At 58.8% G+C, this 22,178-nt stretch overlaps 5 protein-coding genes and 1 non-coding gene across 6 annotated transcripts in view; 4 read left to right on the plus strand and 2 right to left on the minus strand.

Moving 5' to 3' along the window:
- THITE_2115859 (uncharacterized protein) overlaps positions 1-322 on the minus strand; it is a 1,085-nt gene extending 763 nt beyond the window's left edge. The window contains exon 1 of the mRNA XM_003653369.1: positions 1-322. This exon is cut by the window's left edge and continues 763 nt beyond it. Within this exon, the coding sequence (XP_003653417.1) occupies positions 1-210 (210 nt within the window). The 5' untranslated portion in view covers positions 211-322.
- A 3,670-nt stretch (positions 323-3,992) lies between these two features.
- THITE_2129042 (uncharacterized protein) lies at positions 3,993-4,703 on the plus strand (the record flags this gene model as incomplete). The annotated part of the gene is made up of 6 exons (XM_003653370.1): positions 3,993-4,117; positions 4,213-4,259; positions 4,342-4,402; positions 4,483-4,503; positions 4,567-4,608; positions 4,676-4,703. The coding sequence occupies 6 exons, from the start codon at positions 3,993-3,995 to the stop codon at positions 4,701-4,703; spliced, it is 324 nt and encodes a 107-aa protein (XP_003653418.1).
- A 565-nt stretch (positions 4,704-5,268) lies between these two features.
- Positions 5,269-9,083, plus strand: THITE_2115865 (uncharacterized protein). The gene is made up of 4 exons (XM_003653371.1): positions 5,269-5,515; positions 5,698-6,077; positions 6,152-8,138; positions 8,218-9,083. Exons 1-4 carry the CDS (start codon positions 5,510-5,512, stop codon positions 8,950-8,952), a joined length of 3,108 nt encoding a protein of 1,035 aa, XP_003653419.1. The 5' UTR covers positions 5,269-5,509; the 3' UTR covers positions 8,953-9,083.
- Positions 9,084-10,091: 1,008 nt separating this feature from the next.
- THITE_2144537 (uncharacterized protein) lies at positions 10,092-11,726 on the plus strand (the record flags this gene model as incomplete). The annotated part of the gene is made up of 7 exons (XM_003653372.1): positions 10,092-10,094; positions 10,206-10,394; positions 10,501-10,588; positions 10,676-10,896; positions 10,989-11,257; positions 11,349-11,373; positions 11,469-11,726. 7 exons carry the CDS (start codon positions 10,092-10,094, stop codon positions 11,724-11,726), a joined length of 1,053 nt encoding a protein of 350 aa, XP_003653420.1.
- A 306-nt stretch (positions 11,727-12,032) lies between these two features.
- THITE_t55 lies at positions 12,033-12,137 on the plus strand. Its single transcript has one exon. It is a non-coding gene; the product is annotated as a tRNA-Leu (tRNA).
- A 1,068-nt stretch (positions 12,138-13,205) lies between these two features.
- THITE_2115877 (glycosyltransferase family 2 protein) lies at positions 13,206-19,358 on the minus strand. The gene is made up of 3 exons (XM_003653373.1): positions 18,823-19,358; positions 13,473-18,745; positions 13,206-13,373 (listed from the first exon to the last, which is right to left on the minus strand). The coding sequence occupies exons 1-3, from the start codon at positions 19,131-19,133 to the stop codon at positions 13,342-13,344; spliced, it is 5,616 nt and encodes a 1,871-aa protein (XP_003653421.1). The 5' UTR covers positions 19,134-19,358; the 3' UTR covers positions 13,206-13,341.
- Between the last annotated feature and the right edge of the window lie 2,820 nt (positions 19,359-22,178).

Raw genomic sequence — 22,178 nt, forward strand, 5'->3', positions numbered from 1 at the left:
TCCCCTGCTCCAGAAGCCATCATCTGCCGCCATGTCGGCGAGCTTGTCGAGGCACGGGGAGGGCTTCTTTGTGTGACTTTCACCGAGCTCCACTCGGCTCGGGGGCGGGCGAAGTGGAGGTGGAGGTGGAGACGGAAGCGGGCCTGTGGTCGGAGTCCCTGACCGCTCCTGTTCGGCGGCCGAACCGGAAGGAGACGGTGGATGGAGCATTATGACACGGTGAGGTATGCGAAGGGATGCGCAAGGAGGGGTACGATGGGTTCAAGGCAAAGACAATGGCGACCGGACCATTGTGCGTCCTTGTTTTTTATCAGCACCTCGTGCAAACACCAGGCGAAAGCGGATCCAGGGGGTCCTACAACACACAGGGCACTCTTTCTCCACAGGCTTTTTGCAGAAAGCTGAACATAGAGTCCACAATTGGGCTCCTACTGTGGAATCCGTTTTCGGGTTTCTGTAAAAAAAACTTGTGTTTTCGCGTGGTGTTTGCGAGCGACAAGGGTCAAAGGTCGGGTCAAAGGGCGGGCCGAGTTGGACAAACACGGCGAACCAAGCAATGAACAAGATCAAGGATGCCGCAAAGGAGGAGGGTGTGCTTTGAAGTTGTGGTGTTTGAGAGCTATGAGGATCGAAATGGCCAGGTTCGTGTACGAGTATTCGAGAGATATGCATTTTCGTATACTGCTTTTCTTTGCATCGTTTGTCCTCGAACCGGTCGTGGGGAGGTACTGGACTAATCGATCGTCAACGCGTCTGTAAATAAACCACTCAGCAAGTGTCCCAGTTCAAAGCCACCACTCTGAGAGCATCGACCCGCTCAGGTTCCCTACCCTAGAGGGCGGGTTAGCCAGCTACCCAGCAAGGGCCGGGGAATTGGCTGGGAAGTTCTCTCCTAACTCACAGGCAACGCGTCACGACATGGCGGATAGCCATCGAACTGGTAGAAAAAGGAGGTCAGGTGTAAGTCGCCCCGCCATGCCTCACGCAATCTGCGGTTTCCCAGATCCGCGAGTTACCCTTCCGCTGTTACACGACCCGATCACTAGATCTGGCCGGCCGAAAGTTCTCGGGTCGGGCCTCAGACCACCCGCGGCTCGCTCGCATACTCCTTCCCAGAACGTGCTAGGGAGAGAAGAAGAAGACGAAGAAGAAGCATCAATGCAGTTTCTCGCACTGCTGCAAACCGCAGCTCGTTTTGCGGCATGCGGCCAGCCATGACAACAGCAGCCATACCCGGCCCCCGGCCATCGGCGTCGGCAGGATGCGTCTCGCAGTTGACGCAATGACTCCCTGGTAGTTACCGGTCGGGCTGACTCCGTGATACCGAAGGCTCGGCCACTTGGGCCGCTCCACGTGTTTGCCGGCCACGTCCCACTCCGATCTAGACGATGCCGCGGGGGCCCGAGATGCTGCCGCGATTGCCCGTTGCCTGTGGAGTACCTGCCTGACACACACGGAGCTCCCCGTCCTTGTCGGGTCACTCAAGCAGCTGCAAGAGATTTGGCAGTGAGTGAATCAGGATCGACGCTAGAATCGATCAAAATCTCACCACCGAACGTGCATATCACTGTGATTACTTGGTGCATATGTGAGCAATGCAAGGATCTGCCGATGTTGAGTACACTATGCAACAGACTGACCTACGGATACACTGCTTCTCGACAGGTCCGCAAATCCTTGCTCGGGATGGCCTCCGGTAGGCTAGCTCGGTAGAGGATAGCCCGAGCCTGACGTCCTAAAGAGTATCCGAAAGCTCCCAACATAAAGCGGTGCGTATGTGCATAGCCGAAGAAGTTCTCAACTGAAGAGCTTGGAGAGCCGGGGAGAGAGTACCCCTCGCCCAACAGAGGATCCCAAGAAGTCAGGGCCGTAGCATGCCAGGCCCGGCGTACCATCCTGCGCCAGGCCGAGACCGGTCATAACCCAGTTATCCGGTGTGAGATCCAGTGCTTGTGTGATGGGTACCGCAAAGAAGCGGTTGCGCAGATCGAGATATCGTATGCCATCGCCCGCGCTGAACCCTTGCACTGCAGCCGCGACTAGGCTCCTCCTGGGGGTAGGACCGCAGAGGTTTCGCTTATCGCGCTTTTACAGGACCCACGGCGCATGTCCGGTCTGCATCTCCCTCGCCATCGGCGCTCCCCTTTCGGCCCTCCGATCGGACAGGAGCGGTGAGGCTAAAGCAAATGCGGCCGTTGGCAGCCAACAAGATGGGGACTCTTCAGCGGCTTCTCACGGCATCCAGCACCCGGGCAGCAAAAGCTGTGGTTGGACAAAAGGGTCCCGCGCAGCTGAGCGAATGACAAGTCTCTCCGCTCCGGCAGAGAGGATGCAAGATCTGAAGTGGTGACATGCCGACATCCTCCCAACGAAGGGGCCAGGTCTCAGGCGGTAAAGCAATGAGACCCGCTGTTGGGTCACCGCGTCGAGTTTGTCTGCGCCCAACCATCTCAGTGGATCGTTGACTGATCATCGCCAGGCGCGGCTCGCCTTCGCTGGATGCCGGTTGGCACCAAATGTTTGCCTCGTCGATGTATGTACCACGCGGAATGGAAGAGGGTGTGTACAACGTACCCCTGGATCTTTCCAGCCAAAGACGGGTCGGGACGGCAGATGCCAGATGCGGCCCGTATCTGGCCGGGCAACATGCCTCGGACTCGGACACATCTCCGACCTCGCCAGGTTGCTTGGTGGGGTGGAGGTTGAGCGGCTGAGCAAGCTCGAGACCTCAATCACATCCCCCTCGCCAAGCATGCAGGGCAAAAGCAAAAGAACGGTGCGCGTCGCCAACGGCTCGGCGACATGGCGGAACGATGAATCCACTCGCTTCATGAAGGCTAAAAGCCGTCCGTGTCTCACGGCGCATGTCTCTCTCTTTCGTCTGTTAACGGGCGGTCTGCTGCGGGCTTGGCTGTGGCCGCACCACGGCGCCATTGACTCGGACTACCTAGCGCATGCAATCTTGTCGACAGACCGCTACAATTGGTGTCAAATCATTGGCGTAGCACACGATCATCGTGTTGGTATGATGCAAGATGCAGTTGGCAGATTGGCTGCAGCGAGTTGGCTAGCGGCAAGCGAGTGTTGAAGATGGAAGGAAAAGACCTAATCTTGGGGATGTCTAACCCCACGTTCGGATGACCCTGCGCCGTCTTACAGCAGAGATCTTGCTTTGCGGGAGCACACAGCCAACCAGGGCCGGGCTTGGCCGGTACATCGGTTCATACATGGATGGGCAGTCGCCGACTAGCTTGCCCAGCGCTCTTGCCGCCAACATCACGAAGCCTCGCTGTGAAAAGTGTGCATCGACACCCCCGGCCCCAAGATTCCATGCAGACTGGACTCCGCAGCACGGCATCCCGTCTTTCTCCAGCCATGGAAAGCCGATCTGCATGCCTCATGGACAGCCGACCAGGTCCCCCCAAGCTCCCCCCCCTCCTTCTCCCCCCCTCTCCCCCCCCACGGCGCTCGTTCATGTACCATAGACTTCCCCAGACGGCAACGCGTGCCATATCCGGAAGGTATATTCTCTTGCCAGCCAAGCCAAGTAATCGAATAAATAAATAAAACGTTGTGGTCTTAGGGAGGTCAGGTACCTACCCGAGTCCAACTTCTCCGGACCGCGTCCTTTGTGTCCCACGAAAGTTGAAATACCCCGTTACCTGCCTTGCTCTCCCTTCAAAAGTCCCTTCCCACCCCCTCGAGGCCCAGGATAACCCACCGTGCAGCCCAGCGAGACCCTCAACACCAGCGTCGGCCTTGCGCCTGCCTACCTCTCTTCACCTTATCCTCTTGGACTCCCGCCTGGCTGCTCAAACCGCGGTGGGTGTAGTTCGCCACGCTCGACTCACAGGGCCGAGAAACGCTGTCGTCCGTCTCGCCATATATGTCGTCCGTCTCGCCATATACTCGGAACATAAAGCAGCAGAATCCCCAACAGAAGCAATCCCAACACCTGCTCCATCCTGTGTCTTCGTGTGCCACAGTTGCCAATGGGCGTGACAAGAACAATCCGCGTCGAGGGGACGGGGCCTCAGCCCGTCAGGGGCCAGAAGGTGACGGTCGAGTACACGGGCTGGCTAAAAGACACAAGCAAACCTGACAACAAGGGAGTCGAGTGAGTAACCAGCTCGAGGCCTCCCGCTGTTGTCCGTCCACAGCGAGACTAACGAGATGCTTCCCCGTCCCCAATAGATTTGACTCCTCCCGCAGCCGAGGCGACTTCATCACAGAAATAGGAATCGGCAGGCTTATCAGGGGTAAGTAAGAAAGGGGGCAAGGAACCCTAAGCAGCGCCTCCTGTTCCATCAGCAGGGGTGGCACGCGGCTGACGCAGCGCAGGCTGGGATGAGGCAGTCTTGGACATGAAGGTCGGCGAGCACGCGACTCTCGATATCACGAGGTAAGTCGACTCCCTCCCAAGAGGACCTGGACGTATCGGACGGACGATGGAGCCCGGCCACTAACATCCCGTTTGGGCAGTGACTATGCCTACGGAGAAAGGTGAGTCAGCAGAATAAATCACCTCCCCCCTCGGGGAACGGAAGACTGATAATTTGCCAACAGGGGTTTTCATGGCCATATCCCTCCAAACGCAGACCTGATCTTGTATGTTCACCCCATCGCCTTATGTCCTTTCTCGAGGCCGGATGCGGTCTGACAAACCACTTCCCAGTGACGTTCATCTCAAGGCTGTTCAATGAATGTTGTTGAAGGAGCCGTTGGGTACGACTATATCTTGAAAAGACAGGGCCATCATCACGGGTTTGCTGAGGGGAGCGTCTGGCACACATTTGTTGGAGCGTTTGGCGGGCTACATGCGAGATATCATGGGGTAGGAAATCGATGCCAACTTGGGCAGAAAGTTACTGCCGGTGGAACGGCGAGTGACTAACAGACTCTCAACTCGGCCGAGCACCCGGAACCCCGTGGATTCTCGCTCAGCAGGTGGTGGCTGGCAATTGCTAAGCAGGCTTTTTGTCAGCAGCAGCCAAGGAGGCTCGGACGAGATCTCAGGTCCTTCATGCAAGACGGAAAATAAAAAGCCCCTGACGGACTGAAAGTACCTAGGTGGAGAGTGAAATAGAAGGAGGGGAACACATTTTGGATCTTAGGAGTCGCGGTATCATCAGTCCTTCCAGCTGGGAGCAGTGCGCAGGGGAGAACGAAAATGGTTAGTCACAGTGCGTTTACGGTGCGCCTGCCAACCTGCCCCTCCCCTCCAGCTCCAGGCACCCACCCGCTCTCCGGGCCAGCCATAGCTGCCGCCGGCAACCGTCATCGGTGGCGGGGCTGATTCTCGTGCAGCTTGCAACTTCCTCCCAAGCAACTACCTGACCAAGCAACTCGCAACTGCAACTCCCGCCGTCATCACTCACCATCACTGTTTGCCGTCGCATGCCCACAAGCCGATCACGAAGGAACCTATCTTACTGCACTTAACAAACTCGCCAAGCTGGGGAAGCGCAAAGTATCCGACGGCGATCTGCCTCTCTCTCTCAAACGGACCATGACTGTGAGTTTGTCCCTCCTCGGTGCGGATGCACGGCGATCTCGGGTCCCTTTTGCTCTTCTTCTGCCTTTGGGGTTCCCAGGTGCATGATCGGTTGCCTGGATTTCGTTTCCTTCCAACTCTGCGCCGATCACACTGCACAAAAACGACAACCCTGACCCCTCGCTCTAACCATGTCTGCGCAGGCCCAGAAGCAGCCCGGCGAGGTCGACCTCGTCACCCGGATGCAGGTGGACGAGTCGGCCGTGGGCACCACCGAGATCGATGAGTCGCTCTACAGCCGGCAGCTCTATGTGCTGGGCCACGAGGCCATGAAGCGGATGAGCGCATCGAACGTGCTCATCGTTGGTCTCAAGGGTCTCGGTGTCGAGATTGCCAAGAACGTCGCCCTTGCTGGTGTCAAGAGCCTGGCCCTCCACGATCCGGCGCCGGTCGCCATCGCGGACCTCTCATCCCAGTTCTTCCTCCGCGTCGAAGATGTCGGCAAGCCCCGCGACCAGGTCACGGCCCCGCGCGTCGCCGAGCTCAACGCGTACACACCGGTCCACATCCACAAGTCTGCCAGGTATGCGCCGAAGGGAGTTGTTGGGCTCTTATAGTATGAGACCACCTTGTGCTAACAAGGTTGTTCTGCCGCAGTCTCGGCGAGAACCTGTCGCAGTTTGATAAATATCAAGTCGTTGTCCTCACCAACACCCCCCTCCTCCTCCAGCAGATCATCGGCGACTACTGCCACGAAAAGGGTATCTACTTCATCGTTGCCGACACCTTTGGCCTCTTCGGGTCCGTGTTCTGCGACTTCGGCAAGGGCTTCACCGTCCTCGACGCCACCGGCGAGAATCCCGTCAACGGCATCGTTGCAGGCATCGACGAGGAGGGCCTGGTCTCTGCGCTTGACGAAACTCGACACGGCCTTGAAGACGGGGATTATGTCACTTTTTCTGAAATCGAGGGTATGGAAGGTCTCAACGGCTGCGAGCCGCGGAAGGTGACGGTCAAGGGCCCCTACACCTTCTCGATTGGCGACGTCTCGGGGTTGGGTCAGTACAAGCGCGGAGGGCTTTTCCAACAAGTCAAGATGCCCAAGTTTGTCGATTTCAAGTCCATCTCTGCCGCCATGAAAGATCCCGAGTTTGTCATTTCCGACTTTGCCAAGTTCGACCGTCCCATGCAGCTTCACATCGGCTTCCAGGCCCTGCACGCCTTTTTCCAGACCCACGGCCGGCTTCCCAGACCCATGAACGAGGAGGATGCGCTCGTCATCCTGAACTCGGCCAAGAAGTTCGCCAAGGACGAGGGCATCGAGGTGGAGTTCGATGAGAAGCTGCTCAAGGAGCTCAGCTACCAGGCAACGGGCGACCTGAGTCCCATGGCGGCCTTCTTCGGTGGTCTGACGGCGCAGGAGGTCCTGAAGGCTGTATCGGGAAAATTCCACCCCGTGAAGCAGTTTATGTACTTTGACTCGCTCGAGTCGCTCCCGACAGGGTCCGCGCGGTCGGAGGAGCTGTGCAAGCCGACCGGCTCCCGGTACGACGGCCAGATCGCCGTCTTCGGCCGCGAGTTCCAGGAGAAGATTGCCAATATGAAGCAGTTCCTGGTCGGCGCCGGCGCCATCGGCTGCGAGATGCTCAAGAACTGGGCCATGATTGGACTCGGCACCGGCCCCAACGGCCGGATCACGGTGACCGATATGGACCAGATCGAGAAGAGCAACCTGAACCGGCAGTTCCTGTTCCGGCCGAAGGACGTGGGCCAGATGAAGAGCGAGTGTGCGGCAAAGGCGGTGCAGGCGATGAACCCGGACCTGGAGGGCCACATCGTCGCGTTGAAGGACCGAGTCAGCCCCGAGACCGAGCACATCTTCAACGAGGACTTCTGGAACGGCCTGGACGGCGTGACCAATGCTCTGGACAACGTCGAGGCCAGGACGTACGTCGACAGGAGATGCGTGTTCTTCCGCAAGCCGCTCTTGGAGAGCGGCACGCTCGGCACCAAGGGCAACACGCAGGTGGTCCTCCCCATGATTACCGAGTCGTACTCGTCGTCCCAGGACCCGCCGGAGCAGTCGTTCCCCATGTGCACGCTGCGGAGTTTCCCCAACAAGATCGAGCACACGATCGCGTGGGCGCGGGAGCTGTTTGAGAGCTCCTTCGTGAAGCCGGCCGAGACGGTGAACCTCTACCTGACACAGCCCAACTACCTGGAGACCACGCTGAAGCAGGGCGGGAACGAGAAGGCGACGCTGGAGATGCTGGTGGATTTCCTGAAGAACGAGCGGGCGCTCACGTTCGAGGACTGCGTCCAGTGGGCTCGCATGCTGTTTGAGAAGCAGTACAACAACGCGATCCAGCAGCTGCTCTACAACTTCCCCAAGGACGCCGTCTCGTCGACGGGGACGCCTTTCTGGTCGGGCCCCAAGCGGGCGCCGGACCCGCTCAAGTTCGACGCTTCTAACCCGACGCACTTTGCCTTCATCGAGGCGGCGACGAATCTGCATGCATTCAACTACAATATCAATGTCAAGGGGAAGAGCAAGCAGGACTACCTCCAAGCGCTGGAGGCCGTCATCGTGCCGGATTTCTCGCCCGACGCCAACGTCAAGATCCAGGCGGATGACAAGGAGCCGGTGAGTGTTGCTCTCCCTCTTGCGATTTTCGGTGAAAAGGAGTGCATTCCCCGTGTGATGATAGCTAATGCAATTCTAGGACCCGAACGCTGGCGCCAGCGCATTCGATGACACGACGGAGCTGCAGAGCCTCATCAACGAGTTGCCGGACCCCAAATCGCTGGCTGGGTTCAAGCTGACGCCGGTCGAGTTCGAGAAGGACGACGACACGAACTATCACATCGACTTCATCACGGCGGCCAGCAACCTGCGGGCGGAGAACTACAAGATCGAGCCGGCGGACCGGCACAAGACCAAGTTCATCGCGGGCAAGATCATCCCGGCGATCGCGACGACGACGGCGCTGGTGACGGGTCTGGTCATCCTGGAGCTGTACAAGGTGGTGGACGGCAAGAAGGACATCGGGCAGTACAAGAACGGGTTCGTCAACCTGGCGCTGCCCTTCTTCGGGTTCAGCGAGCCGATCGCCAGCCCCAAGGTCGAGTACCAGGGCCCGAGCGGCAAGGTGACGCTGGACAAGATCTGGGACCGGTTCGAGGTGGGCAACGTCACGCTGCGCGAGCTGCTCGACGACTTCGAGCAGCGCGGCCTGACCATCGCCATGCTCAGCTCGGGCGTCAGCCTGCTGTTCGCCGCCTTCTTCCCGCCGGCCAAGCAGAAGGACAAGCTCGGCATGCGGCTGAGCGAGCTGGTCGAGTCGGTCACCAAGAAGCCCATCCCCGCCCACCAGACCGAGCTCATCTTCGAGGTCGTCGTCGAGGACGCCAACGGCGAGGACGTCGAGGTGCCGTATATCAAGGCCAAGATTCGGTAGATGTGGGAAGCAATTGTGAAGGGGACCATGGACCCTTGGACCCTAACTTGGACCCTTGGACCCTTGGACCCTGGACCCTTGGACCCTTGGTCCCTTGGTCCCCGAGCGTGTGTTTCGGTATGGTAGTGTGGGATAACTGCAGATAGGTAGGTATGCCTGAAGGCTTAGGAAATAGACTACGTTGTTGTTTATTATGCCCGACGCTTGGTATGGCTGGTCTGTATTCTGTACACAAGAAGTAGATCTTAGGTCTTGGGCGAGATGCTCCTCCTCCTCTTGTGTGGTACTAAGCTTATCTCAGTCAACAAGCATTCCCCCCTCGTGTTGATTACTGTGGCCGGTCCAGGCCGCCTCGATATCCCACCTCGTACATATGTCCGTTCTTGGATTGAGGGCGATGTTGGTTCGTTTTGCATGCCGGGGTTGTCGTTGCCGTATGCGAAAGGATAGTTCACGCGCTTGTGTAAGTGCCTTGTAGGTGCCTTACTCATCCCCAATGCACCACTGCGGGTGCGGAGTACCCGCTACTTCGGCGCTGGGCTTGGATTGTGCAAAGTGGTCCCCTTATATTACGTCACTATTTGTCAGTGCTTTGGTAGCGATACGGAGGATGAACAGCGCAGTGCGGAGAAAAAGAACTGACAAATCTTGGAGTTCGGCTGATGTCTTTTCTTGGCAGCTCTCATTCTCCATCAGGTAATCCGTGTTAAGTTGGAGGAAGCTGCTGTAAGTTGTTGTGTTTGTCTTGGCTTAAGTAAGGGAAGTAGAGGTATGGATCCGTACATCCAGATGCATATAAAAGACCTCGGGCAGGAGCATAACTGAACGTAATGGACGAAAGCGGAGGCGAACGGACGAGACGCAGCGACGACCCGGCCCCCTCTATGAGCTTGGGTCCCATAAGAAGTGGTGCGCACCCGCTGCTGCTTCGGACGTTTCTTGGGAGAATCTCGACACTGAGTTCGCCAGCGGCATTACTTTCGACTCAGACCTCGAACACGTCCACGTCGTCATCGTCGGTGCGCGCTGGGAGAGGAAGAGGCATTGCTCGCCAGCAGCGCAGATCCATCACATCGGCAAGTGTTGCACAGTGTAGTTGGGCAGGGTACGCAGCAGGAGTTCAAATCAGGCATTTCACAATGGTGAGTTGTGGCTGGTATCTCATCATCGCAGCCCCTGATGATGTCTCAGAGAGAGACGCGAGCAAGGTCAGGGACTCGCTAAGTTCTAACTAACGCCCTTGCAACTGCCAGGCCACCAAAGACACGCCCGGCGCGCACAGCGAGGGCAAGATCACCGACTGGGTCAAGCCCGACGACAAGTCGGGCGAGTTCAAGCGCCAGCAGAGCTCGTTCCGTGACTTCATCTCGCGCGAGCCCGGCGCCCGCTTCCCGCCCGAGAAGGGCCGCTACCACCTGTATGTGAGCTACGCGTGTCCGTGGGTCAGTGCTCCTCCTCTCCTGTTCTCAAATTTGGTCCTTTTGAATTTTGAATTAGCGAGCGAGCTGGGTCTGACAGGCGTGAGATGCATGCGTGCTGTACTATTAGGCCTCGCGGACCCTGATTGCCAGGAAGCTCAAGGGCCTTGAGGATATCATCTCGTTTTCGGTTGTGCATTGGCACATGGGAGACAAGGGTAAGGACTGCCTGCTTGCCATACTCCCTCACCCTCCTTGTCCTTGAGCTCCAGGGGGGCAGCCGTGTTGACCGCCGCACCGCCCAGGCTGGCGGTTCCCCACGCCCGAGGACACCGACGCGCCCGGGAAGAACGTCATCCCGGACCCGGTGCCGGGCCACGAGGGCTTCACGCACCTGCGCGACGTCTACTTCCAGGCGAACCCGTCGTACAAGGGCCGCTTCACCGTGCCCGTGCTGTACGACAAGAAGACGCAGACGATCGTCAACAACGAGAGCAGCGAGATCTTGCGCATGTTTGGGACCGAGGTGAGAGGCCTGGCTGACTCTGACCACAACGCAATGGATGGAGGAGCTATTGCAGGGGGGTGAGCTGGCTGACGGACTGGCGGGATGGTTAGTTCAACGACCTCATCGACGAACAGTACCGCGCCATCGATTTCTACCCCGAGGCCCTGCGCAAGGAGATCGACGAGACGCACGAGTGGCAGTACGACAAGATCAACAACGGCGTGTACAAGTCGGGCTTCGCCACCACCCAGGAGGCCTACCAGCGCAATGTGGTAGCGCTCTTCGAGGCGCTGGACCGCGCCGAGGCGCACCTCGAGAAGACGGCGGCCGAGGGGCCCTACTGGTTCGGCCAGACCCTCACCGAGGTGGACATCCGACTGTGAGTTGCCAGCGGGCTGCCTCCTTGCTTACTTGCAGTGGACGAAGCACAAGCACAGCTAGCTAACAACAGCGCCTGTCCAACCGGGCAGCTTCGTAACCATCATCCGCTTCGACGTGAGCCCCCCTCCGTCCTAAACCATCCCCTTCCTTGCATAATCATCCCACAGGTTACTGACATACCATTGCCCCCCGTGCCTCCCTCCGCACAGCCCGTCTACGTGCAGCACTTCAAGTGCAACATCCGCGACATCCGCTCGGGCTACCCGGCGCTGCACCGCTGGATGCGCCACCTGTACTGGACCGTGCCGGCCTTCCGCGAGACCACCAACTTCCTGCACATCAAGAACCACTACACCAAGTCGCACACCCAGATCAACCCGCTGTCCATCACCCCCGTCGGCCCCGTGCCCGACATCCTGCCGCTCGACGCGGAGGTGCCGGCCGTGGGGTATCAGGGGAGGCGGTAAGCTACGGACTGAGTGAATGTCATTCATGCTCTGTGTGCGTGGATGGGGGCATGACGAAGGGGTGATGGTGGTGTTGTGTTTGGGGCAGGGTGGGCGGATGGAGAAGCAGGGTTGTTGATAACTTTTCAGACTTGGAGTCAGTGAGTTGGCAATGAGGATACACAATAGCCAGGATGAATTCCCTACAATTTTCTGTGAGGGTGACGAAGCATCTATGCAACGAGGGGAAAGGGGGTAAACATTGCAGTCATGTCTGGAGGCCTTGGACAAAAGATTTGCCCACACAAGAATAACCCAACCGGAAATGGCAAGGTGGCCGAGCGGTCCAAGGCGCCACGTTAAGGTGTTTCAACCCTTAATCAGATTTCCGTGGTCTCGAAAGGGGCGTGAGTTCGAATCTCACCCTTGTCATGTGTACTCTTTTGCTCTGAGACGCAGTACTTATTCATCTCATTTTTATCTACTCAAACACTGCAGGAATAGTAGAGATGATCCTGGCCGTGGTGACGAACTAACTTGGACTGCCATATGTCTAGCATCTTGCCAGCTCCGGTATGCAGCGAAACCGAGGCTCATAGTGTTTGATACCAATGGCAGGCAGCATCTCCCACCTCACACGAGGCAAGAGGTGCAACTCCAGAACATATCAGGGGCATAAAGGCATAGCACAGTACCTCCACTCAGCTTCGCAAACGCCTCGGCTCGATCTTGAGCCCCTTTCATCTCGCAAGACGTCAACGAAACCCCACACCAACCACACCACCGACCCGCCAACTGCAACCACAAAAGACCTCACCATGTCAACGTCACACCCGCCGTGTTGTGAACCACAAGCCAAATGCTCATTAATATGATGATATGACATATACATACAACAACTCAACTAGTTAGCCGCTAGCCAAAGCAGAGAGGAAAAACACATTGTCTAAGGAATCCGCCCGCGCTATCCCATCTCCTTTCTCCAGAGAGAAAAAAACACGACAACTTCTCGAGCCAAAGGACAGACAGACCAGCGCATGCCGACCACACTGACCGCGACGGCACGACAGGACACGACACAACGCGATACAAATGACAATGACAATGGCAATGACAAGGATGGTGATGATAACAATAAGGACGAGGACGAGTATGAGGGAGGATAAGAACGAGCTGCCAGCCATGACAAAAACGACCACAACCACAAGGACGAGACAAAAAGATGGTGATGATAACAATAAGGACGAGGACGAGTATGAGGGAGGATAAGAACGAGCTGCCAGCCATGACAAAAACGACCACAACCACAAGGACGAGACAAAAAAAACCAAGAAAAACCGAGCAAGGGAATGAATGCCTCTTCATTTTTCTTTTTGTTCCAGACCTTCCTCGTCTCTGATGGATCCAAAATAAACCGCTTTCTCCTCGCTCTCCCGACAATGCAAAAAAGCAAGCATTAGATTACCTAGTCAACCGACGCTGCAAATCAATATCGCAAAAACAGCAACAAGCCAGATCAGATCAGATGAGATGAGTCGGGGTCAGAAACCAGCTAGATAGCCTCGCGGCGGTTGAGGACCAACCCCAAAACAACCAGCAGTGTAGCCGAAAACTCGAATCAATAGGCTGGCTGGCTTTACAACTGCCCAGCCAGGACCGCTTCCGTTGCTGTGGATTCACCAGCCTCGTCAGCCAATTTCTGTTCGAAAGAAAGGGGCAGGAGGACGAGAAAAAAAAAAAAAAAAAAAAAAGGAAAAGGAAACTTACCGCTGTTGATATAAGCCCTCCTCGAGTCGAGCGGCACGCCGAACCGGCGCTCCAGCTCCTGCTTGACGCCCTTCTTGGTCACCGTCATGAGGTCGGCGGTGCGCAGGATCTCGCGGATCTCGGCCAGCAGCGCGTCGTCGCTGGGCAGGCCCGCCAGGTTGGCCATCTCCAGCTCCGGGTGCGACGGCGACGGGCCGAGGAACTGCGACCCGCCGAACTGGCTCTGCCGGTTGTTGTTGCTGTTGTTGTTGCCGTTGCCGCCGTTGCCGCCGTGGAGCATCTCGGACGCGGCCAGCGACATGCGGCTCGGCGCGGTCGGCAGCGGCGGGGTCGCCTGGTGGTGGAAGCCCGTGATGGAGCCCGGCCGGCTGTTGGGCGTGTAGCCGCCGTACTCGGACATGGGGACGTTGGGGCGGGTGGCGTACGAGTAGCCCGAGATCTCGGAGCGGGCGTCGTCGTGCAGGCCGCCGGCGTTGGTCTGGGCCTCCCACAGCTCGGCCTGGTACTCCTCCCACTTCTTGCGCGGGATGCTGGCCGGGTCGAACTTGCCCTCGTCCGAGATGACGATCTTCTTGCCCTTCTCGCCGGCGACGACGCGCGTGTTGCCCCAGTTGAAGTCGTCCATGTGCCAGAAGGCGTACAGCGGCAGGCCGAAGCTGAAGACGGGGATGGCGAGCACGTACAGGATCATCCAGCCGATCATCTCCCACTTGCGCCGCAGGATGAAGATGATGGCCTGCAGGCCGTAGATGGCGCCGAGCAGCACGAAGGCCGTGATGGGCACCACCGTCGACTTCTCGATCACCAGGACGATGAGGTAGACGATGTACGCGATCGTGACCGGCTGCACGATGGTCGAGAGCAGGTCGATGAAGACGATGAAGCGCATGCTGAAGCAGCAGAAGCCGCACAGCTGGTTCATCGGGATCAGCTCCATCAGGTTGTGCACGGTCGAGTTGATCCAGCGGCGCCGCTGCGAGAGGAAGACGGTCCACGAGTCCGGCGCGATGGTCCAGGCGTGCGCGCTGAAGATGTACTTGGTCTTGTACTTGGAGTGGTACTTGAGCAGCAGCGTCGTGAGGTAGCGGTCCTCGCCCAGGTGCAGCAGGTTCTTCATGTGCAGCGTGTCGACGCGGATGGTCGAGTACGCCTCGACGACCTCGCGGCTGACGAACAGCGGCTTGCCCGTCTCGGCGGCGCGGATGCGGTACATGGAGAAGCAGCCGGGCAAGCACGTCACGGACCCGAACAGCGACTCGAACGCCTTGGACAGGTTGTGCGAGATGTAGTACTCGTACACCTGGATCATGGTGATGAAGGACGACTTGGCGTTGGTCAGCGCCGTCTCGCCGCACACGGCGATCAGGCGCGTGTCGTCGAGGAAGGCCGACACCATGCGCGTGGCCGAGTCGGGCGCGACCACCGTGTCGGCGTCGATCTGGAGCAGGAACTCGTAGAAGGTCGGGTTGACGCCGATGATGTTGCGGATCTGGTGGTACATCTCGAGCTCTAGCGGGCTCATGGGCAGGTTGTAGTGCACCCGGTTGAGGAAGCGCATCAGGATCATCTGCGAGTCCCGCTTGCCCCGGTTGCCCGGGCGCGACACCTCGGACGGCTTGCCGACCTTGACCACGACGAGGAAGGGCACGATGTGGCCCTGCACTTCGTACAGGCCCGAGTACACCTTGCCCATGTTGTGCTGCTTGAGACCCTCGCCGAGCGACTCGAAGCTGAGCGGCTCCGGGTCGACCGCCTCGGACACGCCCAGGATGTCGAGCACGATGCGCGGCGTCGGGCGGTCGTTGCCCTGCCCGATGATCATGCCGTCGCAGATGATCACCAGAAGCTTGCGCTTGTCGTCGTAGCGCATGCGCGCCGCCGAGTCGATGGCACGCCGGAGGGACTCCTCGTCTTCCGTGTAGGCCGGGATCTGGCACATGATGAACTTATCCAGGTTCTCGGGCATGTTCTTGATGCCGAACTGGAGCGCCGCGAAGAACTTGAAGGCGATGACGCTGGCCAGGAGGACCGAGACGGCCAAGACCAGGTACTCGGCGAACATGCACCGGGCCGACGCGCGCGTGTCGACGTCGGCGACGTAGAAGAGATTGTCGAGACACAGCTGCATCGCCTTCTTCATGTTTGCGTCGATGCCCAGCGACTGCCAGAGCGCCGTGATATCGTCACCCGATTTCTGCTGGAAGAGATCCACCACGAGCGGATGCATAAAGTTGACAGCGTCCGGGTCCGTCGGCGGCGGCTGTCCCGGCGGATTCTGCTGTCGCCGTCCGCCCTGGACGTACGTGGTCATGTCGTAGACGCGGCTGTTGAGGATGGCAATGACCTGCTGCTTGGAGCTGAGTGTCCGCACGTACTCGGCCGAGTAGCCGATGTTGCCGACCTTGTAGTTGGCCCGCAGCATCTTGATCTGCTGCGAAAACCAATCCGGCCGACTATCGTTGGTGAAGTACCGGAAGTCATGGTACTTCGAGTTCAAGTCTTGGCTGCTGATGACGGCCGCCGATCCGGTGATGTTGGTGGACTTGTAGTCGAGCAGGACGGAAGGCGAGATGCTGCCGTTTACGCCTTGGCAGAGAGCCGACACCTGCACGGGGAAGAGCGACGTGATATCCATGCCTCCATACTGCGTGATGTATTTGGCGGGCAGATACTGGGGGTAGTGACGGGTCGAGAAGGCGCCGATGTCGAAGATCTGGCCGCGGATCGCGGCGTAGGCGCTGCGGCCGTCCTTCCCGTCGTACGTGGCCAGCTCCGCCGGACTGAAGACGTACTGGTGGGGACAGATCAACGAGGGAAAGAGGACGATGAAGAAGGCGGCCACCAGACAGCTGAACCAGATGATCATGTTGATGGCCAGCTTCTCACGCCAGGCCATGCGCACATCCTTGCGCGGCATGCGCCCCAGCCACCGGATGAGGAAGTCGGGTATGAAGAAGGTCAGCATGTGCACGACGAAAACCCAGCGCTTGCGGGCGGGGCTATCCCTGAACTCGTCAACCTCGGCCATGTCCTTCTCGTTGCCGCGCTCGGCCATCTGCTCGCGCGTGTCGAGGTTCTTGAACAAGTCGCCGCCCCCATAGGCGGACGCGCCCGCCTCGGACCGTGCGTCCACGTCGTTGCTGCCAAAATAGCCGGCCTTCTTCTCGCCCATTCCGCCCACCGGAGCCAAGCGTTCCTTGGACGCCAGGAACGGATCCGCGGCGTCGCCTGCATCGGACGAGTGCCCGTACCGGCCTGACTGGGAGTAGCTCTCTCCCAACTGCGCGATCTCCATCCAGCAGCGCTCGCTCAGGAAGACGCCGGTCGCGCCGATGGCCACTTCGTTGGCCGGCCACCGCTTGTCCTCGACCACCACCTCGACCTTCTCGCGCTCGCTGCCCACGAGCATCGTCTCGGTGTCCGCCAGGCCCAGGAACTCGCCGAACGGGAGGAACAAGCTGAAATCGGTGGACCGCAGGCGCTGGCTGATCTCGGCGATGCCGAACGTCTGCACCTGCGCGCGCACGCACTTGCTGTCGAACTGATTGGCGATGCGGCGGTCGTTGGGCTTGAGGCAGAAGACGAAGTAGCAGTTCGTGCCGGGTGCCGTCACGGACCGCGTCACGTTCTCGAGCGCCGAGAGGAACTGGCCCGACGCCCCCTGCTCCGAGGCGCGGGCGCTGCCGCCTGTCCGTTTCTCGCCGGTGTCGCTACCCTGGCCGACTGACATGTCTCTCTCGGCAGCGCGGGCACGGGCAGCGAGAGCAGCGGGCCGCCCACGCTTCGACATGATGCTGGGCGCGCGCATCGGCCTGGAGCTGACGGAGGCTTGCATGACGGTGGTCCGCTCCTGCGGGTGGACGACGGTCTGCAGCACCTCCTGGCCGAAGAGACGGGCGACAAAGGAGCTCTTGCTCGAGTTGATCAGGTTCATGAGATCGCCCGAGATGACTTCGCCGTTCTCCTCGACCAGCCCTTTGACGGGGTATTCGACCTCGCCGGCGAAGTGCTTGACGGTGAAGGTGGCGGCCGTGTTCTCGGTGTAGAAGTTGCTGCCGGGAAGCTTGGCCGTGGCCGCGCCGACCGAGATGGCCGGGTTCTTGCCCTCGAACCGCTTGCGCAAGCTCTCGAGCATCTGCATGTCGGTCCGATGGCGGCGGGTCTGGTCGTCCAGGATGCTGAGGAGGCCATTGCCCGGCTTCAGCAGGCCCTTGACGGCGTCCGAATTGTCGAAGTAGCTGGTCGCGGGCACCGACACCTCCTCGGTCTCGAGCATGTCTGCCTTACGGTCAAAGAAGTTCTGCAGCGTCAGGTTGTACAGCGACTCGGTGGCGGCATTGGTCAGGAGCTGGTCCAGAGTCGAGCCGGTCGAGGACTGTTGCTGGAAGCCGGGGAAGTCGACGATAGAGATGGTGTTTGCGATCGAGTCCTCGGCGGCACACAGCCTCTGGTTGATGCTCTCAATCACGTAGGCCACGAGCAGAGAGTACAGCGTCCGTGCTAGCTCGTTCGCATTCCCCCGGGCACCGGCCGGGTCGAGCAGGACGGTCACCCTCTCCTTGTGGATCATCTTGGTCTTGTAGCCCAAGGTCGTCTGCAGCTCAGCAGCGCTGACGCCGAGGAAGGCGGCAATGATGCCAAGCACATCTTTGTTCTTGACCACCGTCGTCGTCTGGGCGCCTTCGTGCGAGAAGCCGCCGCTGTCGTCGCCGGTGACGGTCGTGCTGGACCTGGACTCGAATTCCAACTGTCCAAGGTGCAGGATGCTGGCCAGGATCTGGCAGATCTCGGCGATCTCGCTGCGGGGGAACTCGAGCTTCCGCAGGGCGGTCTTGAAGAGCTGGAAGCCCTCGGCATCGTTGATTCCCACCTTGAGCTGTGTGGGGTGGCCCAGGTACTTCCACCGCTTCTCGGGCCCGTCGAAGCCGAGGTGCGCCTTCTCGGCCGCACTCGTGCCGGCCAGCAGGTAGTACAGCACGTGGAAGTTGCGCTCACCCGTCGGAACATCCGTTATCCTGCTCCGCTCTAACCGATGGTCCAGCAGCTTGGCGCCAAGAAGCACCGGATTTGTGGTCGAGGCGGTGTCGTACTGGAGCTCGTAGAACAGGCCGGCTTTGGAGGCGGTGGGCGTCGTGGCCGTTTTCGTGGTGGTGAGTGTGTCGAAGACGTAGGCAGCAAGGGACACCTTGGCGGAGAGCGGGGTGGAGGAGCGGTTGAGGAGCGAGGTCAGGAGGTGAGATCGGACGGTCGTCTTCCCCGAGCCAGATTCACCGCTACCGACAGGTCAGCATCCATCTCCAACACACTCACCGCCTGCACCCATGACGTAGAACGAGAGAGAGCATCGTACAGGAAGAGGATTGCTTGGTTCTCAGAGCGGTGGCCCAGCCGGAGAAAGGCCCGTTCGGCCATGTCCTCGGCCGCGGACATGGCGCACGAGTCGCGGGAGCCATCGCCCTTGGAGGAGCTTGAGTACGTGTTGATGCAGATGAGCGCATGGGACGAGAGCCGGGCGATCGGGAGGGAAACATGGAAGCGGCTGGCGAGGTGGGCGGTCAACTGGGTATCGGACTGCAAGTGGGCGGGCAACGAGGGCAGCGACGGCTGCGTATGAGCCCCTCCGCTGCTGTTCCCGCCCAGCGGCGGGAGGTTGAGCGTCATGACGGTCGACAACGGCGCTGCCGGGAAAGGGCGGGCCGTGATCACCGCGTAGGGTTGTTGCGAGCTCCGGCCGTGCAACCAGCGAGCGAGTGCAAAGGGCGAGTGCTTGTGTGGTGCTTTGGTTCCGCGGGCTTCGGACCTTGGAAGGGGGAACTTCCTTTCCCCTAAAGCACTGCTCCCAGACTGAGTCTGCCTGTTGAAACTCCGTTTTCAGGCCGGGCTGCGGCGGCTGCGAGGTGCCAACGACAGAACGGGCCTCGGAGGCACGCAACAAAAATAAAAATAATAATAAAAAAAAATAAGGGCTGGCCACTGATTGCCAAAGCCAAACGAGTGTCGGTCAGTCAGAAGCGCTGTGCAAAAACCGCCAAAACGAGTGTCCGAACGAAGGGATCTGGGCAGCGAGGCAATTGACGGGAGTGAGAGACAAAACGCTTGGCGGGGACTGGGTTACTGGAGATCGCCTGGGCGATGGGTGCGTGCCCCGGCGGCTTTGCTGTGCTTGCACTCGCTCTGGTTGGCTCTGGTATTCCGTACGGGCTTGGTAAGGCAGCTGCTGACAGCGATGGCCCTTGTCCAGGAAAGGGGGTCACTCACTATTTTTTCCCGAACAGACGGGGCTACGGCTGCCGTTAACTGCACACTGCGCACCTCAGGTTCCTCATACGAGCGAGATGTGCATCGCCATCGGACGGTCTCCGCCCTGGTTGGGTGATGGACCAGGGGTGCGGGTCCGAGCCGGGCCAGGCGCTGGATCGCAGTTCCGTTCTCGTTCCAAACAAACAAGATCTGGAACGCAACGCCGTGGGCCCATCGTAGGGCTCGCTCATGCGGAATTCCTGGCCTGACTCGACCATCTAGTGTACAGTACACTATGCAAACTGGTTACACGAGAAAATTGCCGCGAAAGCTGGCTTCGTGTCTGCACCGTCTGTCGCGGCAGAAAGTTCGCCGAAAACCTTCCAGAGCATTTCCATCTCACCGACCGGGATCCGGCTCCGTCGCCGCGCCAGCCGGCACTCCGGTCCCACAGCTACTAGTGTACGGATGTACTGTACCTGAGTGTAGTGTACGGAATAGTGTACGGATTACATGGACAGCGTACTAGTGGAGTGTATTCCTTACGCAGATAGCGTAATGGGCCACATTTCAAGGGCGCAGGAATGAGGAGCGGCTTGCATCGCAAGATCCAGACAGAGAAGAGTGCCGGAACACTTCTCTTGGCGCGTTCCATTCGTGAACAGTAAAGAGGAATCCCACAGCGCTGGGTCGTTAGTGTCATATGTGTCTGCAACTGACTCCGTATCTGCGCATCATCAAAGACGAACTGCCGCGGTCGTGCGGAGACGGGCAGCCATACGAGGCCTGCTTTATTCCGTGCTTTGCTGCGCCATCATGCCGTACTTTTTAGTGTCGAAGGGCTGGACGAGTGGCAACACGAACTCGGTCTCACATGCAGCGGCCCGCGCAATGCCCTCGGGGAATGTGTTTTGCTCGCTTTCAGACATTGTCGGGATCCTGCATGGTGGCTCTATGCTGGTGTCTGCAGCGAGGCAAAGCTAGCAACTCGTCGATGGTGTGCTTCCTCGCTGCGGCCGGCGCTTATACTACACCATCAAGTCCGCGGCTCGCTCAACCTTTCGTTGATGATAGTTAACGATGACCGAGGCACTTTGGTGAACTTACACTAGTGTACTGACATCCGAGCTCTGACGAGATGGACGCTCCGTTCAGTCACTGGCACTCACAGCCCTTGCGCGCTGGTCAAAGTCTGAGATATGAAGCCCACAGCGTTAATTACCTCCCTAGGTACATACCAGGGACGGTGGAGGACTGTCTTTGCATTTCCCACTCAAAACATGAAATGCAGTGCTTGGCAAAGCTCGGCAGTAATCTGGAGAATTACACGGACTCAGAGGAATTGTGTTCACAACAAGGAAGTACACTACGCTGGGCTGTCCAAAGTGTAGTGGACGGAATAGAGTGTACAAGTAACGCCTTACACGGGCAGTTAGGTACCTTAGTGTAAAATCTGGCTAAAAAAAGCAAATCTCCACCTTGCTTGGGCCAGTGATTGCGTGGGTGCAGAAGGATGTGGCAGCGCGACACCAAAACTACGACGGAAGGTACTGATGGTGGGCAGTTGGAAACCTGGCATCGGGACGGGAAACGAACAGAATTTCTGCATGAATGCCGTGTCATGCGGAGGACGAAGAGTTGGTCGTCCTGTGGAGACAGCATCATTCGGCCACAAGCTTTCCATCTCATGTTCCTTGGCAAGGTGAGGTGGCCTCGTATTCGACCATCCACTGCCACCGGAGACCCCCTTTTCTGTGGCCCAGCGTTGCCGGCTCAAAAGCGCGCCACTCCCGGGTGGGTGGCGTGCAACAGGGCAGCATCACCGCGGATCGAACTTGGGGAGCTGCAACAGCCCACCACGCTGCTGGGTCGGCTTGACTGAATGAGAAAGGATATCCCGGACGGAATGCGTTGCAAATGAACCTGTCTTGAAGTAGCGTTGCGCAATCGCAATGATTGGACTTTTGCATGCCTGTATCCGTCAAAGTGCCACCGGGTTGGTGTGTGTACTCCGTACGTGGTTGAACTTGGGACTGTGAACGTCCTGAAAAAGCATTCCATGCGTTTCCCGGGCGGAGGCCAATGACCAATGACCCAGAGCTTTCTTTCGGCGCATCCAGACCCCCGCACACCAGCCACCCCATCAGGGTGCCGATAGTCAATGCGCAGTTTGCGGCTGCCGCCCGCCGTAGCGTAGTCAGACCGCAGCCAAACCAGACGAACCTACTGGGTAACTAGCGCAGTGACGGATCTTGTCTGGGGAGACCGCTTTGCAGCAACACACACGCTCGTTTGTGGCAGGGCGATCCGGATCTTGCCTTCTTTTCCGCGTTGTACCCTCGCTGCCTTTGCACAACCGTCTCACTCGCTCTGGCGGTCTGTTTTCCTTTCTTCCCCTTTCCCTTCCGGTCGTTGCAGGCTGCTTTTCTCCTACTACACAGTATCTCGCTCGGTTTTTGAGGGCTG

Source organism: Thermothielavioides terrestris, chromosome 2 (assembly GCF_000226115.1).
Source record: "Thermothielavioides terrestris NRRL 8126 chromosome 2, complete sequence".
NCBI classification, from domain to species: domain Eukaryota; kingdom Fungi; phylum Ascomycota; class Sordariomycetes; order Sordariales; family Chaetomiaceae; genus Thermothielavioides; species Thermothielavioides terrestris.